Raw genomic sequence first — 16,242 nt, 5'->3', positions numbered from 1 at the left:
CGGAGGGTAACAAACTGAAGAAGTGGGAGATTGTCTTTTCTAAATCTATTTGTATCTTATGTGTCGGTAATAACTTGAATAGCCAGGAGGGCTTATTACCTTGGTCACGATTTAATAAAGAAATGGAGTTATTTTTGAAGATTTCTAAACTTTCGGCTATGTCTAATTTCCATGGGTTGGAAATTTGTCTTATGATTTTTATGTCGTTGGCAGTGAGTTCATGATCTTCAGAAAAGGCATGTTCAGCTACTTTTGACTTGAAATGATGTGGTAGTCCTTTCTCTAATTCTTTAGATGCTTTCGCTATTTCATCGACTTGCCCTTTGAAACGGATGTATAGAGCTCTCTTTGTTTGTCCAATATATATTTTATCACAATGAGAACACGAGATTTTGTATACCCCAGATTTTTTTCAAATTATCCGTAGGATCTTTTGTAGAACCTAGTAAATTTATCAATTGACAGTTCATGCTGCTGAATACTAAACCTAAACCAAATTTATTTAGTTTGGATTTCAAAGGATGTGCAATGTTTGGATTGAAGTCCACCGATATTCTTTTTAAATTTTCCGATGGGGGAGGCAGAGTTCTAAGTGATTGTTTTTTCAACAATCTTAATTTTTTGTCGAGGATTGTTTGGATTGAACGCTCCGGATATCCATTCAGCTTTCCAATTTTGAAAATAAAGTTTTTCTCATTTATTGCAGCATCTCTCTTAAGGGGTAAGGTCAGCATTCTGTGAATCATATGGTGGAAAGCGGCCATTTTGTGTTGATGGGAATGATTAGAAGTATTTGGTATGACCCGATCTGTGTTGGTTGGCTTCCTGTATATCTCGAAATTTAAGGTTTTTGCCTCTCTGACAATGAGGATATCTAAGAAAGGTAAACTGTTGTCTTTCTCCTCCTCATAGGTGAATTTAATGTTTTTATGTAAGTTATTAATCATTTGTAAGAAAGTTGATAAATCATTGCGTTTGATGATACAGAATATATCATCAACGTATCTCCACCAGCAATTAGGTAATAATCCCTGGTTTTTCAAAAGTTCTTCAAGATTTGCCATAAACAATTCGCATAAAAACGGAGAGAGCGGATTATCCATCGGTGCCCCTTGTAACTGTTTATAAAATCCGCCTCTGAATTTGAAGTAATTTACATCCATACAAAGCCGAGTTGGGTTCAGATATTACCTTACTTTGCTTTTCCATTAACTGTTACTGTTGTAGATTGATTGACTCCCGGACCCGGACACTTGGGAATAAGGCGGTTATATCGAATGATACCATTATTTCGTCTTCTTCTATTTCACCAGAGTTTTGAAGTTGAGTCGTAAATTCTTGTGTGTTGGGAACTGATCTACTGAAAAAAAATTTTGGCATAGAATGGAATTCTTTTACTAGCCATTTGGCGATTTTTTGGGTAGGGGCTCCCACTGAAGAAATATTTTCCCTTATTTCGTTACCAGGTTTGTGAACCTTTGGTACTCCTTTGATTTTGGGTAAAAAAGGGTTAGGAACTCTGAGGTAATTGAGGTTGATATCGAAGTTTAGATTACATTCAAGAAGAGTTTTATCCACTTTTTTGATAATTTCAGGAAGTGGATCGGTTCTTTGTTTCCTATAAGGATCATCAATAATTTTTTGGGTTATCAAGTTGTCATAATCTTGTTTGTCCATAATAAATACTTTATTTCCATTGTCAGCCTGATTATTCAAAGAAGTACTTTTAATGACGTCAGCTACGATAGTTCTGGCGTCATTAATTTGAGAAAAGGAAAAATCACAGTTATTTAAACTTATGTCTATAATGTCTATAATAACTTGTTCGAGATTTACTTTTGAAGAAATTAATATATACGCTTTTTATACGTTTTGTAGCTATCCGATGCGAATCGGTCCTTATCACAGTTTCCCCGTCGAGTTCTAGCACCATGTGCAGAAACACTGTGCGATTGATTCGTACGTTGTGTACCATCTTTTCGACATGGGCAATCTTGCTGTTCATGGTGGAATTTTTCACTAGGTTGTTTTTCCAGACGGGTTCAAGCTTTCCGGAGATGAAGTTCAGCTTTGTTTTTCCTTTTTGTTCACTAAACCAACGATGGGGGCGGCTAATCTCTTATTTTGCCCCGGGCGCCAAATTTCCTCGGTATGCCACTGATTACGACCTTTAGAACGACACCAACATATTTGTGATATTACATCAAAATTGCTGCACATCACTACTTACTACTGATGTGCAGCGATTACGATATAATATCACAACAATTTATGTGTCGTTCTAAAGGTGCATAATTTAATATCCGAATCATATACAGTATTCAAATAAGGTATTCACCCCTGAAAGTCTTCAAATAGCTAGGAAAAACAGAGTGAAAATGTAGTTCCTACAGAGTGTTTGGAAGTGATCTTTTTTTTTGCTCATAGTGAGCTCAGATTTTGCAAATACTGATTTTTAGTTCGAACACAGATTTAAAGAATGACCTGGCATCCTTGCTACGGAAAAGCTTATCCCCGTGTCTGATCCCAAGAAAGAAAGCAAATATCATCTATTAGCAAAAGATATATTTTTAATGAACCGTGTTAAGTATTCTAGTTTTAATATTTACTGCAAGTTTTATTCGAATTTTCAACATGTCGTGTTTCAAATTTTTCGAAACTTCAGGAGCAATATGATGAGGGGAACCTAAAACCATTATTTTTAGTAGTTGCCTGTATTGATCGATAAAGGTCGCAAAATGTCGATCAAACAGTTTCAGATTCATGCTCGTTGTCTAGGTGACATTTCACAAGCCTCTTATTGTTACACACCATTTAACTCGGTTCGACAAGATAGGAAGATGTCTGTTTGTGCATCTTTCTATGTTTTTTCCATTCGCTATATTTTCCCGGATGTGGATGAACCGATTTCAACGATTTCTCCAATTGAAGGCTACTATTGGGTTATTGATTAAGTTCGAAGAACTAATGGCAGACACGCGTAGTTCCGGCAATATGATCGTAGATGCGTCGAAACCGACAAAACGTTTTTTTTCTATCCGCTCAATTTTCTCGGAGATGATTTAACCGAAATGTTCCCGTACGAGCGACATTGTGATGTGCTGTTACTAAATCCGTAATTCCGTGAATTTTACCATTTCCCTTCTACAAAATTTCGGCACGATTACTATCACCAACAGGGATGTCAGGTTCACAGATTAATCTGTGTTTCACAGATTTTGAGTTTTCTGCACAGATTTTAAAACTGACACAGATTTTCACAGATTTTTGAAAATGATCACAGATTTCCACAGATTCTTGGATAAATCACAGATTTTCAAAGATTTTGGAAATCGAGTACAGTTTAGCACCAAAAAGTAACAGCGTGTTTGTAGTGAGACCTGTTTTTTTTTCTCACTAAATTGAATTCGATCAGCAGAAATGGTTCGGAAAATGGGTGGAGAGACCTTTTTTTTTTTGCTCACCAAATTTGATTTTGGACAGCAGTAGGGGTACGGAAAACGGTCACAGATTTTCACAGACAGGTTTTGGGTTCGATCACAGATTTTTGAAAAAAAGACCTGGCATCTCTGATCACCAATGAAGGTCGAATGGATCTTGAGGAGATTAGCTCTTAACTATTCGCCTCTACTTACATTTAAAAATTATTGAATTTTCGTAAAATTTCTTTGGTCTTCAGATACGTTTGGAATAAAATCGAAAAAATACAGATTCAAACACGTTTCTAATAATAGTTTAAAATAATCTCACATTGCACTTCCGACACTAATTCACTGCTAATTGAACCGAACCGAATAAGCCAATTTTTCGGCGCACTAAGAAACTGTTGAACATCCTTGGTCTGGTTTTATATCTTCATCCCCTCCCAATCTGATAAAAGATAGCTGTTTGGATCGAAACGAATCGTCGGGATAAGATTTCGGGTAAATATTGGTTATCAATGCAAATGCAGTCTTCTGCGTGTTCGAATTTCGCTTAGGAGCGATACCGATATCTCCACAAGTAGTTAAGCAATTTATTTATCATAGTCAGAGACATTGTCAACATGGTGACTCTTATCAGTTTTCCTTTCTGTTTATCGTACCCACCCACCGAAAGTTGGTATTGAATCCGAATCGTGGGTGGCGTGATCTGACCCCCATACGATATGCTTAAAATTGGTGCTTGAATAGAATTCAAAATTTATCGCTCTTCTGTTATAGAGTAATGTAAGACTATCATAATTCGTATGATTTCAATGACAATAACTTCAATTTCCGGAAGGCACTCGAGTCTCTTTAGTGTCGGTGAACTTCGAATCAAGAATCAATTCTATATAGATTAGTCTAGTTCATTTTTTCGTCTGATTGCCTTCCTTTATTGCATTTACTAAATAACCACACTTAACAGTCCGTAACTCTAGAACTGGAACTTAGTTTCAGATAAAACTCATTCATTTGAATGAATTTGTGAAATCATTCGAAAGGTTCAGGTTTACTACTTCCAGGGCTTTATGAAGCACACAGACCTAGAGACCCAAGTCATAAATGAAATACATCTAGATTCTCCAGTGTAATAGTAATGTAATTGAGCAGCCGAACGTGACACCAAAAGTACAACCATTTCTCACTAGAAGCTCTGTTAGTATTTCCGTATAGTGAGAAATCCAGGTTTATTTAATTTATACCCAAGTGTAATATAACGATCAGTGGCACCAAAAACGCGCAATTCATACAACCACATAATAAATCAAATAAACGTAGATTTCCCACTGTAAGGAGACAATGACAGCGCTATGCGTGAGAAACGGGTGTACTATTTTCCAATACCTACTGTAGTTCTGTAAAATGCGCAGGCAACAGCGTTGATATAGCGGTTGACTATCAATTCTAAAAAAAACTGCAAATCAAAGCAATCTGATGTTCTGTTTTCAGATTTCGTTTTCCGCGTCGCATTTCAAGTGTAAGAAAAAATGTCTTGATTCATTTAACGACAATAACGTCGTAGTTCAACAAATTTTTATTCAAAATATATCCACTCATTAATTCACAGTCTGTTCCGTAAAGCATAGTGCCTGATAGGCAATTCCAATCTGATTAGTTAATTGAAGTGATTGTTGGGTAAGGTGGATCTAGCGATTGTGTATCGATGGCACTGGCAGCGTCGTCCGCCGCGAACCGTATCCGATCTGTTTCTGCCGTCAGCTGTGCAAACGAGAAGGCCTGAACACCGTTGACCAGCATTTTGTTCCGTAGGTTGATATCATTCGAAAGTAGCATCAGTTCCGTTGGGAGGCCGAGTATTGCCTGTCTCACCTGGAGGCAACAATTGACGATGTTATCGTCTGGGTTTTCAACTTCGATCAACCGGTTTGCCGCTTCCAGCGAGGATTGACCTTTGACTCGGGGATCCAGCTTCCGAAGCCGTTCGTTGAGAAAGCGGATCGATTGGGAGGCGGCTTGGCTCAGCGATCTGTCCTGCGTACGATGTTTGATTCGGTCCAACTCTTGAAGGACGATGTACGGAATGAGAAGAATCGGTTGTCCAATGTCTGTAAAATTATTCTCTGTATTATTAACACAACTTATTAAAAATTGCGTTGACTTACGTGGAAATTCTGTCTCTAACATTCTTTCCAATCCCTTTAGATGGGACAGGAAAATGTTGGTGTCGAGTACCATGAAAAAGTATTTCTGATAGCTTAGTCTATCAAAAAGTGGTATATGAAATTGGAGAACATTTTGATTCGGATAATGATCAATCAAGTCAAGCTTCTGTCGCACTGCCTCCACCTCTTTTACAGCCACGGCTGCTGGGATATCTTCCCATTCCATTTCCTCCGTAATGTTCGGAGCATCAGAAAGTTCACTCAAATCGGTCATTTCAGCATCTTCGCTTAGTATCGTAGATTGCAGTGATACTTCCTGAGTAAGTTCGGTGCGGATTTTCATTAATCTTTCGTTAGCCGGAGAACGTAGTTCCAATTTTTTCGTGGAGGAAAACTTGGGTGTTTTCGATTCTGTTACGGGGGATGGCACTATCGGGGTAACTAGACGTTCGTTTGTTTCTAGCAACACATTACGTGATACTACTGTTGGAACAGATCGAGGGATTTCCAAAGAAACTTTCACTACTTCGGAAAGTAGTGAGTCTCGCATCGGAGAAACTACGTTTTCAGGTACTTTTTTCAATGATTCAGTCTTCAGGTCGCTGGTAATATGTTTAACCGTTTTGTTTATTAAAGTTAGCTTCTGTTCATCCATCTTTCGTTTATCTGCCGAAAGTGGAGACATCATTTGTTGCTCTGGTGGTTTTTTGGGAATCTTGAATGCCTTCAAATTGCTAGTAGATTGTATTGCGGTTTTGAGTGAATCCTTTCCCAATTTGGTCTGTGAATTAGCCAGTTTTTTCTCTTGATTAGGGATCATCGGGGAACGGCTTTTGTCAACACCTTTACTCTTCGGACTACTTTTTAAAGTTTCCTTTGCTGACTTTTTAGTGACATCAGCCTTCGATGATCCCGACAATTTTCCTGAGAATTCTGACGGTTTTCGTTTATTAGGTGATAATGGTGTGCTTGTTGCTATAGATTCTACCTTTTTCTGGGGACTTTTCTTCTGCAATGAAGATGTGTTATAATCAAATTCCTCAGAATTTGAACAGCCATAAGAAATTCCTTACCTTCTCAGCTTTACTTTTAATTTTCTCACCATCACGTTTTCTTTCAACCTCTAGCTGTTTACGCAGATTATCTAATCTAGCCATGGCCAAGTTTCGCTTTTTGAAGTTGGTGTCATTGCTCAACTGGACCACTTTTTCCGAACTTTTCTGCTTGCTACTGCGACCTGCTGGTTGCATTATTTTTGATGATATTGTTTTCATATTTCGAATAATTTTTTCCTCTTGTTCAAGCGCGTTGCTCTTACTGGGATGGTCCCAAATACTCTGCTTTGTCTCAACATTAAAGTAATAGTATTTGCCAGGATGTTTTTCGGAGGCAACTTTCGTCCACTTCTTCGGTAGAGGAATTTCGACATCTTTAGCTTTCTCTACGGTAGTAATTTTTTTTGGGTGGGATGACAATGGCGACGTAGTTTCTGATAGACTAGTGGACATTTTTACACTATTGGTAACACACTTTTTATGGCTATTGTTAGAGACCCATACAAACACTTATTCATTAACATTAATTTTATCTTTGGAATTGCTGCCCTTTCGATACGAAACAGGAGGAATGTAAACAAAGTAAAATTTTTCTTCGTTTCTGAATACTGGGTGAAAAGTGATTCAAATTAGGTAAAAAAAAGTTACAATACAAGAGAGATGCGAACCGATATTTCTTTTTCAACGCGTTTAAGTGGTTTGAATTGAGCAATTTGACGTCTTTGTTACTTACACCGATGCAGAGTGCGCAGATCTATCCATATACGAAATTATAATGTGTGCGAGCCGAAGTCAAAGTTTGTTGTGGGTTCAATTTTACACTGAGGTAAAACATTTTTGACTCATAATCATACACTGCGAAAAATGCATTTAGAATTTCGTAAGCTATGAACTAATGAACCAAGTAGAAGACAGTTCCATTACGTGATATACGCCCTTATTCTGAATAACGACGTATTGATTTTTCGATCGAATGTGGTTCGATCGAATCATAGCTACCTTTGATTTTGCTAGCGTTATTGGGAATACAAATGAAATACGAGGGAAAAAACGATACGACGTTATTAAGATTAAGGGCGATAGTGTTTCATGAACGATTTTATGTCTTTCTCAACTGTTCTCTTGGCATTGCAGTGTTTTTGATTTCATATATTTCTCCAATAATTGGCACGATGCGGCTCGACAAAATTCACTGGGTTATTTCGACATACTCACACTAGCATTAACCTTTCAACTGCTAAGAATAGCCACACCAACACATTCGCACGTGGATTGGACTATTAGGCTCTCTGACAGCTCACTTACAACCACAAATGCAAATGAGATTGGTTTGTTTTCATCAGGAAAAGCATGCATTAAATACGGTTCAGACGATCAATCAACTTCCGTCGACGTCCAGATTATTTTTATTAATTTTTTTAGCCAAATATTGCTCACGTATCCGACGTTAAAATGAACTCCGTGAACTTGACGTAGTGTCCTTTCATATGAATTGCTTACAATTAATGTTGTTGTTCCGTAATCGTTCCATGCAGCTGATAGTCACTTGATGCTGCGTGTGAATCCCTTTTACATATTGTTTTGTTTTCATCAGGAAACGTGTTGGCCACTCATTTTTCAGTAGGGCCACCGTTCATTTTTCACCGGGCGTAGAAACCTCAATGGGAAGGGAAGCAAAGTCTACACAGATAAAAAGTACCCAGTGAATTTTGTTGAGCCGCATCGGTCTGATCGAAAGATGGAAAAGTCTCCGGTGATACTTCGATGCTAAAGATCCACTGCGCTTCTTTTCGAATCCGAAGTGATTCGTGCAAGATTCAATTATTATTTTTTCACCAATATAAAAATCTCTGCTGAATAAACTCGCAACTGAGAAATAATGACTGCAATATTTTATATGCAAAGCAAAGCCTTGGTATTACATTCCTGTAGTGGAATTTGACCTTCTGTTTCAACAGACTTCGCAGCCAATTCAGAGTGTACAGAACCATTACATGTCTGGTGCTACGATCCTACTGACACTACAAATACTTACAGGTCGAGGATCGAACATACGAACATATTTTTTATGCACGCAAGGTGGTAAATATGAATGAAATTTTCCAAACTACTTTCGTTTTTTTTCCATTATCGGATTAACCGTCCGGCGTGAGTTTTGAAACACAACTAATTTATTTATAAATTTTAAGATTTGTTTACACTTTCTTACATCTATGTTAGTTCCCTGTGCTGTACATTTTCCCCTTATTTGAGAATTTTCAAATAGCAAAGAGTATCGAGGATTTACCGAGGTAGAACAAGCGAACTTGAAATAAAGCGAGAGTAAAAAACGGAGAGAACATTTTCAGAAAGGCTTAGTTTTTGTTCATCGGCGAATATATTCATCATGTATTCTGAAAAGGATTGAGATACAACGGCTATGAAAATTCATTTCCCAAAAATCTTCGGTTCGAGAATCATATCAGATATATTCAATTCTGCGAACTTTTTTCTTGAATATCATCGAGCGGAATGTTCGCTAGTAAACTTTTTACAACTGATTTTTTTGCCATGCGCAATCAGTTTCAGTGAGAATCGCGTTGTCAACATATCAGTACTGAACTTTTCTGTGGTGAGTTCTCTAATCGATGCTGTTTTGTCTAAATTCGAGATTTTGATTTTTTCCCCACACTTGTACGCGGCCTGCAGATTTCCCCCCAGACGGCTGGCTATGTCTCCCAGCCATTTTTGCCGGAATTCTGCCAGAATTCAGGCAAAAGTCTGGCAACAATGCAACAACCGTTTCTGGCAGAGAATTTCGTCTAGCGTTTATTAACGGTTCTGTTTCTGTCGGATTTTTGCCATACAAGATTGGCAGAACCGGTTTGAATCGGTTTTATTTTTTCAATAAATAGTACATATGAAAGTCAATAAGTTATTGCCCTTGATATATACTAATTATTGAAAATATTTTTTTTCCATTATCATAGAAAAAGGTATATGCGATCACTTGTAAAATCGACTAGTAATAGCCATTATTACCCGCTTGTGAGGAATTCTGGCAACCGTCAGAAGGCTGGCTGCATTTCTGCTGCTGTCAAAATTGTCCAGGCGAAATTGCGTCATTATCTCGCCGTACGTTTCTTGTTTATTTCTCTCTTCCTTCTTTTTTCTTTTTTTTATTCGACCTTATTTGATATTCGTTAATCCCGCATGTACATACAAAAAACGAATCTTGAGACGAGGTAAATGAGATTGAAATATGGGTATGTTTGGTAGTGAGAAAGCAATATTATTGACAATAACATTTTCCATGATTAGTATATATGAAAGGAAATAACTTATTGCTTTTCATATGTATCTTTAATTGAAAAAATAAAACCAAGACGCTTAAAATGTAGAACCGATTCAAAACGGTTCTGCCAATCTTGTATGACAAGAATCCGGCAGAAACAGAACCGTTAATAACCGCTAGGCGAAATTCTCGGTTGTTGCATTGTTGCCAGACTTTGGCTGGCAGACATAGCCAGGCATCTGGGGGGAAAATCTGCCCGCCGCGTACAAGTGGGAAATGAAGTTGCTCAAAGACTAAAAAAAAATATAATGTAATGCATTCTATTTCTCTGCGTGTATAGATTCTGAATAAATAAAATTTGATCGCCTGTTTATGAGTGCATCGTGATCACAGCTGATTTCTGACAGGTAGCTCTTGCGATTTCTGATGTTTACCCATTTTACGATAGTTGCGTGAAAGTAATGTTTTCTTATCAGCGAGATGGACCGTGGGCAGGCTTAACCATCCTTACAGTGACACCACAAATGAGGAAAATAACATTGAACTTGATACAAACTAAACGAATAACAGAATGCTGTCAAATTTATGTTTGCAAGAAAATATTGATGCAGTAGAACAAAAAGCGTCCGAATTTGATAGATGTAATGGGACTGTCCAATGGTGAGTTCAATATTTTTTGTTGTATTCTTCAATTTCTAAAGTTTTCTTTATTTTAGTGAAACGGATTCTTGTCATTTACGGGATGATGTACTGATAAAGGAGGAAATAGAACTTTCTTCGGTTTTAACAATCAATTCCTCAAACCAAAACAAGTGTCAGCTTTGTGACAAACATTTCGTTTCGAAGCATAATCTCAAACGACACAACTTATTACACGACCGCAATCGATGTTTTAGTTGCGATATCTGTGAGAAAATTTTGTTTTCGAAGAGTCACCTAATCACACATATGGTCGTCCATGCTGGGGACAAACCGTACAAGTGTGAGACATGCGGTAAAGCATTTAGTAATAATTCTAGATTGAAGTCTCACAAAATTATCCATACCAACGAGCGACCATTCGAATGTACCACATGCGGAAAACATTTTGCGATAAAGTCAAAACTAACCGAACACATGTCGACTCACACGAATGAGTATAAGCATAAATGTGATGTTTGCGGCAAAGGATTCATGTACCTATCGTTTTTGAAAGACCATGAAAACATTCATACAGGCGAGCGGCCATACAAATGCGTCGTTTGTCACACAGGATTTCGATGCAAAGCATATCTTGCTCAGCACATGCGCCGTCACACGGGTGAGCGAAAGTTCAAATGCACGGTATGTGGAAAGGATTTTGTCAGCAGTTCTCACCTAGTCAACCACATGCGTATCCACAGGGGTGAGTACCGTTATACGTGTAATGTGTGTGGCAAAGGATTCTATCATCGAGCGAAATGTTCGAACCATGAACGCATTCATGCGGGCAAAACGTGTAAATGTGTCATATGTGAAAAAGATTTCACTAGTAATGATTATCTAACGCAGCACATGCGTTTTCATACTGGTGATAGCCGGCATAAATGTGATGTGTGTGGCAAAGTGTTTATTAAATCTTCACACTTAACGACGCATAAACGGATTCATTCCAGTGAGGAACCCTTCCGATGTACCGTGTGTGACAAAGACTTCAAACAAGAGCCGAGCCTCGTAGCACACATGCGTGTCCATACAGACGAGCGGCCGTATAAATGCGCCATATGCGAACAAGATTTTAATAGCAATTATCGATTGATGACGCACATGGCCAATGCTCACGAGAGTGATTATCGGCATAAATGTCATGTGTGTGGCAAAGGATTTAATGATCTTTCGAACTTGAAGAAGCACGAGCGTATTCATTCAGACGAGAGACCTTTCGGATGCACCGTGTGCACTAAAAAATTCAAACAAGAGCACATTCTTGTCAGACACATGCATCTTCACACCGGCGAGCGTCCTCACAAATGCACTGTATGTGGGAAAGATTTTGCCGCTAAATATTATCTGAATAAACACGCGTCTGTTCACAAGGGTGATAAGTCGGCATAGGTGTGTGATGTTGTGAGGCAAAGAACTCTCGTATGAGATAAAGCTTGAAGGAATGCAACCATATTCGGTACTCAGTGGAACATTAAACTCACAAGACTAAAATCAGATAATTTTACATTCACATTTCACAGTTAAAAGAATTTCTGGAATATTTAGAAGTAGCATACTTTTTAGGACGCATCAAAAACAAGCGTGCGACAGCGCAGTGGTCAAATTACAATTATTGAAAATTTACCCCCAACAATATATCAGCTTGAAGCATTCGGTGACAAACAATTAAAAACTTTTGATTGTTAAGTACCAGTCTTTCAACAATAATTTTGTTGAAAGTATCACTTTATTTCTTATAAGCAAAAATAAGAGAACCAAAAAAATATATACACATGTATCAATTCGATTTTCTACTTTTATTTTACAAATTGAAAATTGGTTTTTGTAATTTGAATTTGTGAACAACATACCAAACGTGGAATTGTGGAGTAAAATCACCTGTTTCTATCTTTCTCTATATTCTGGATCTGGTTTTACGCAATTGCTCGGTTCAATTTGTTCACTTGTTGTTGGTAGCGAACACCGTTGAATATTTCACCAGGTGTCAGCAGATCAAAGTAGATCATACCGGTATAGTCCGTAAGTTTTCGAAAAAAAAGGCGGGTGGGTAACGTCAAATACATAACTGGAGCACCTAAATACGAACAACACTAACATTCTTCTTTGACACTTCCGAGTATCAATAATCGTTCATATTCGTTGTTTTTTTCCATAAATACGATTATTTCGTAAGAAATATATATAAGTTTTACCTTATGATAAAAAAAAAGAACCGGAATTTTCATTTTAAAATTCCCGTGCTTGTCCAATCGGTAAACTTTGTTCTAAATTTTCATCCATTATAAAAATCGCCACACGAAAACTCTTCTACTTCTTTGTATAGACGCCAAAGAAAAACTGATCGTACGATATGCGTCAAAATTTGACAGAATGTGTATCAAAGTGTTGCCAACGTTGAGAGGATAAAAGTTTACCGATTGGACAAGCGCGGGAATTTTAAAATGAAAATTCCGGTTAATTTTTGATCATAAGGTATATCAACCTCGTTTTCTCCGTTACTGCTTGATGAATCTTCAAGAAAAAACATCAGTTTGTTAAGGAAAATGTTCCAAACAAACTGATATTTTTCTTTTGAATTTCCCCTCAACGACTGCGAAGAAAACTGCTTTTGCATTTTGCAACAATGGCCGTTTTTCTAAGGGTTGTTGCCCCTTAATAACACGCTGTTGAATGTTCAATCATAAATTACTGATCATATTTCTGATAGCATGGAGAAAGGATTGTGTTGTTGCATTTAGTGCAACTCGAGATATTTACTACTAAGTTCTACCCATTCTTCCACACGGCGAATTTGAGAATGACGCCCAATAGTAAAAAAGTAAGACGTATTCATGTCAAAACTAATTTTACATCCCCAATGAAAGTGTACGATGCAGCAAAGACTTCAATTTGTACCGCAACATTTCACGTGCCACTTGTTTTCTCCTTTTCTTCCTCGGTCGATTAGCGGCCCTTACACGAGCATTATTTTTGTCATTTTTAATGATGACTAAGTAATGATGTATTTCAAATTTGAAAGAAATCTCGTCATTACTGCACCATTACACGTTCATTAACATGATATTATTTTTTATTAATGACATTTAATTTAATGACTCGTGTAAGGGCCGCTATCCATGCGGCACCCGCAGTTTCCATACGCCTAAATCTTTACAAGAGCTCGCGAACGTTTGAAAAATACCTGTTGTTGGTAAGGTCATTGTTCTGAAAATGAATTTCTTTCACAGTTCCAATGATTTGCTGTTAGTGCAGAAAGCCTAATTGGGTGATAAGTATTAAAAAACTAAGTAATTTTTTGGCGGCATGTAACGACGATGTTTTGTACACAAAAACGGCTCGCATCACAAATTATTCCTGCACGCAGAGAAATGAAGCATGTTCAGATTAACAAAACTGAACAAATATCTATAATAGACCTGAAACTGTCTATAATAGACCTGAATAAACGTGTCCAGCCGCTGAATTTTCCCGTAGACTTTAATTGTAAACTGGGACCTGCTAGTTTATCGCTTATTTTTTCCGTTTTCTCGAATGGATGAATTTGGTATTCTCCCCATTTCAGATGTTGGTCTAGAATTGTCGTTTTAGTGGACGTCACGTCAAGAAGGGAAACCTATTGTTTGTTCCGGAACGCTTCGGAACGGAAAGTTACTTGTATTTGTTAGGCGAAGGTTATTTTTGTTTTAATTTTTCGTTGACATTCGCATTTGATCTAACAATCCATTGTGGATAATAAATGGACGATCAGTTCGACCGAATAGAAGCGTTGCTGGAGCATCATGAGGATATTGGGGCAAGGCAGATTAGTCTGGAACCAGAACATATTCCAGATCAGAATTTTGTACGGCTTTGTTCGAATTTTTCTGGTGTAGAGGGGTTTGCCGATGTGATTGGACTGCTACTGGAACGATTCGCCAGCACCGGTACTAAAACAAGCGACCCGAGTACTGTCTACGAAAGAGGATCCATTCTAAGAGAGGTACGTCGCTTATTGGAAAAGTTATAATGAAATTTGAACATTTATTGTTTCAGATCATCTCAGAAGTATTGATGCGCATAAATGATTTCCGGTCACTTGAACAGTTTTTATGGCTGGTGAAATTTTCTTGTGGATTGAGTCTTTTGCACAACGTCCCAGTTGGGTTTGGTTTCGAAACAAACAGGGTAGTTCGAGCTGTGTCCAATCTGGACACGGAACGCTATGAGTTCGATCCATTGATGATTCACACAATCGCCAAAAACCTTTTCGAAGATATCCCGCTCGACGGTATGAATCTGATCCATGTCATCAAAAAATTAGCCATGCTTAATCAGAAACTTTTCTACTATGTTTCGACGGCCCTAATCTACGCTGGAATCCGTCTGTACACATCCGAAAATGAACAGACACCGATCAAAATGTATCGGCTGCATACATTTGCGGAAATTCTTCTATTGCTGGATACATTGAAAGTGGTTAACCTCCAGCAAAAGGTGGACATACGTCGGCTGTTTCTGCTACTGAAGTCACTTTCCGTGTATCAAAATGCGGTCATTCTGCGGCACACGGCCGATAGCCGGCAAGACATTGACGAACAACATCGCTGTTTTGCAGAGTTTTTCCGGTTCACGCCAGTTGACAAAAAGGCCTACCTGCAGTGGCTTCGAACAATGCGGAACATTGTCAGCAGTATGAATAGCAAATCTGGCCTGCAGAAGATTGCCGATAAGCAGGATTTTCTGTTGGTAAGGCTGGATTTGGCAGTTAACATACTTTACCGTAACTGACTTTTTCTTTCGTTGCATTTTAGGTCATTGAACTGATTGATCTTGACATGATACCGCTAATGGAGGATGATATTGGTGAGGGAAAACAATTAGTGATGGCTAATTTTTAGAATGTATGAGCATTTAAGTATGTTACTCCTTCCAAATGTGATACTCAGTTTTCAAAGTTTTTATTATAATGAAATAAACCAATAGAGATATAAAGTTGTTCGCAACGCTGTTTTATTTCGTATTGGCTAATTTATTTGAGATCTACGACTAAAACATTTCAATTGTAACGTTGAGATCTAGTTCTATCGCCTTCATTCTTGTTTACGGAAATCAGTAGCAATCGACATGAAAACCATAAGAAAGTAGCGATGAATTTCATAAGTAGGGGTTTTGAACTATGCAAATAACTTATATTCATTTCTACATTAATCATAAGTTTACCTCACGAGCTTACATATGATTTATGAAATCCATAAGTAGGTCAATGAAATTTTTTTCTGAAGATCATAAGATTGACATGACTTCCATATGGGAAACTTGTAGCGAAATATCTGGTAATGTATTTTTTTACTCGATTAATAAAAATAATCTAATAAAAGGTTAAAGTAATCGAGTACTTGTAATCGATTAATAGGAATCAATTAATCGAGATCTATATCAATAGCGGCCCTTACACGATCATTAAAAGTGTCATTACTAAGTAATGACACTTTTGCTCAAACGCTCGTCATTACTGCATTACTGTACATCATTACTTTTTAGCATTACACGTTCATTATTAATGATGAGTATTTGTAACTACTCCAGCAATAGCAATAGCAATATTTTTATTTTCGTTTAGCTGAAAATAAATTTGATTTGCCATTGAAACGTTAAGATTAATG

The 16,242-nt window shown here is 37.5% G+C and overlaps 4 protein-coding genes across 7 annotated transcripts in view; 2 read left to right on the top strand and 2 right to left on the bottom strand.

The window, feature by feature from the left end:
- The window catches only part of LOC131426512 (solute carrier family 53 member 1), a 31,556-nt gene extending 27,783 nt beyond the window's left edge, over window positions 1-3,773 (bottom strand). Inside the window, exon 1 of one of the 2 annotated variants that reach the window (XM_058589311.1) lies at window positions 3,751-3,773. The gene's annotated coding sequence lies outside the window, so the exon portion shown is untranslated. Of the gene's footprint in view, window positions 1-3,635 lie in introns of both variants that reach the window. The other variant, XM_058589310.1, reaches the window with a different exon arrangement.
- Window positions 3,774-4,955: 1,182 nt separating this feature from the next.
- LOC131426511 (transcriptional protein SWT1) lies at window positions 4,956-7,236 on the bottom strand. The gene is made up of 3 exons (XM_058589307.1): window positions 6,661-7,236; window positions 5,588-6,596; window positions 4,956-5,530 (listed from the first exon to the last, which is right to left on the bottom strand). The coding sequence occupies exons 1-3, from the start codon at window positions 7,093-7,095 to the stop codon at window positions 5,076-5,078; spliced, it is 1,899 nt and encodes a 632-aa protein (XP_058445290.1). The 5' UTR covers window positions 7,096-7,236; the 3' UTR covers window positions 4,956-5,075.
- Window positions 7,237-10,333: 3,097 nt separating this feature from the next.
- LOC131426509 (zinc finger protein 501-like) lies at window positions 10,334-14,273 on the top strand. Of its 3 annotated transcripts, none has more exons than XM_058589303.1 (3): window positions 10,334-10,576; window positions 10,633-11,300; window positions 14,163-14,273. In XM_058589303.1, exons 1-3 carry the CDS (start codon window positions 10,488-10,490, stop codon window positions 14,186-14,188), a joined length of 783 nt encoding a protein of 260 aa, XP_058445286.1. In that variant the 5' UTR covers window positions 10,334-10,487; the 3' UTR covers window positions 14,189-14,273. The 3 variants fall into 3 exon arrangements, with proteins under 3 accessions (XP_058445286.1, XP_058445287.1, XP_058445285.1); XM_058589304.1 differs by having other exon boundaries at window positions 10,633-10,910; window positions 14,163-14,271; XM_058589302.1 differs by lacking the exon at window positions 14,163-14,273 and having other exon boundaries at window positions 10,633-12,353.
- A 57-nt stretch (window positions 14,274-14,330) lies between these two features.
- Window positions 14,331-15,577, top strand: LOC131426510 (uncharacterized). The gene is made up of 3 exons (XM_058589306.1): window positions 14,331-14,579; window positions 14,633-15,325; window positions 15,391-15,577. The coding sequence occupies exons 1-3, from the start codon at window positions 14,337-14,339 to the stop codon at window positions 15,475-15,477; spliced, it is 1,023 nt and encodes a 340-aa protein (XP_058445289.1). The 5' UTR covers window positions 14,331-14,336; the 3' UTR covers window positions 15,478-15,577.
- Window positions 15,578-16,242: the final 665 nt, after the last annotated feature.

The sequence above is a fragment of the Malaya genurostris genome, chromosome 1 (genome assembly GCF_030247185.1).
Source record: "Malaya genurostris strain Urasoe2022 chromosome 1, Malgen_1.1, whole genome shotgun sequence".
NCBI classification, from domain to species: Eukaryota; Metazoa; Arthropoda; class Insecta; order Diptera; family Culicidae; genus Malaya; species Malaya genurostris.
This window is presented reverse-complemented; position numbering and strand designations above follow the sequence as displayed.

Bases quoted from the DNA above. Each gene is read 5' to 3' on its own strand.
- LOC131426509 (XM_058589302.1), top strand. From the start codon at position 10,488: ATGCTGTCAAATTTATGTTTGCAAGAAAATATTGATGCAGTAGAACAA. The intron at 10,577-10,632 runs GTGAGTTCAATA...TCTTTATTTTAG, and splicing joins TGTAATGGGACTGTCCAATG to TGAAACGGATTCTTGTCATT.
- LOC131426511 (XM_058589307.1), bottom strand. From the start codon at position 7,095: ATGTCCACTAGTCTATCAGAAACTACGTCGCCATTGTCATCCCACCCA. The intron at 6,597-6,660 runs GTAAGGAATTTC...TCTTCATTGCAG, and splicing joins TTAAAAGTAAAGCTGAGAAG to AAGAAAAGTCCCCAGAAAAA. The intron at 5,531-5,587 runs GTAAGTCAACGC...ATAATTTTACAG, and splicing joins GTTAGAGACAGAATTTCCAC to ACATTGGACAACCGATTCTT.
- LOC131426510 (XM_058589306.1), top strand. From the start codon at position 14,337: ATGGACGATCAGTTCGACCGAATAGAAGCGTTGCTGGAGCATCATGAG. The intron at 14,580-14,632 runs GTACGTCGCTTA...TTATTGTTTCAG, and splicing joins GAGGATCCATTCTAAGAGAG to ATCATCTCAGAAGTATTGAT. The intron at 15,326-15,390 runs GTAAGGCTGGAT...GTTGCATTTTAG, and splicing joins ATAAGCAGGATTTTCTGTTG to GTCATTGAACTGATTGATCT.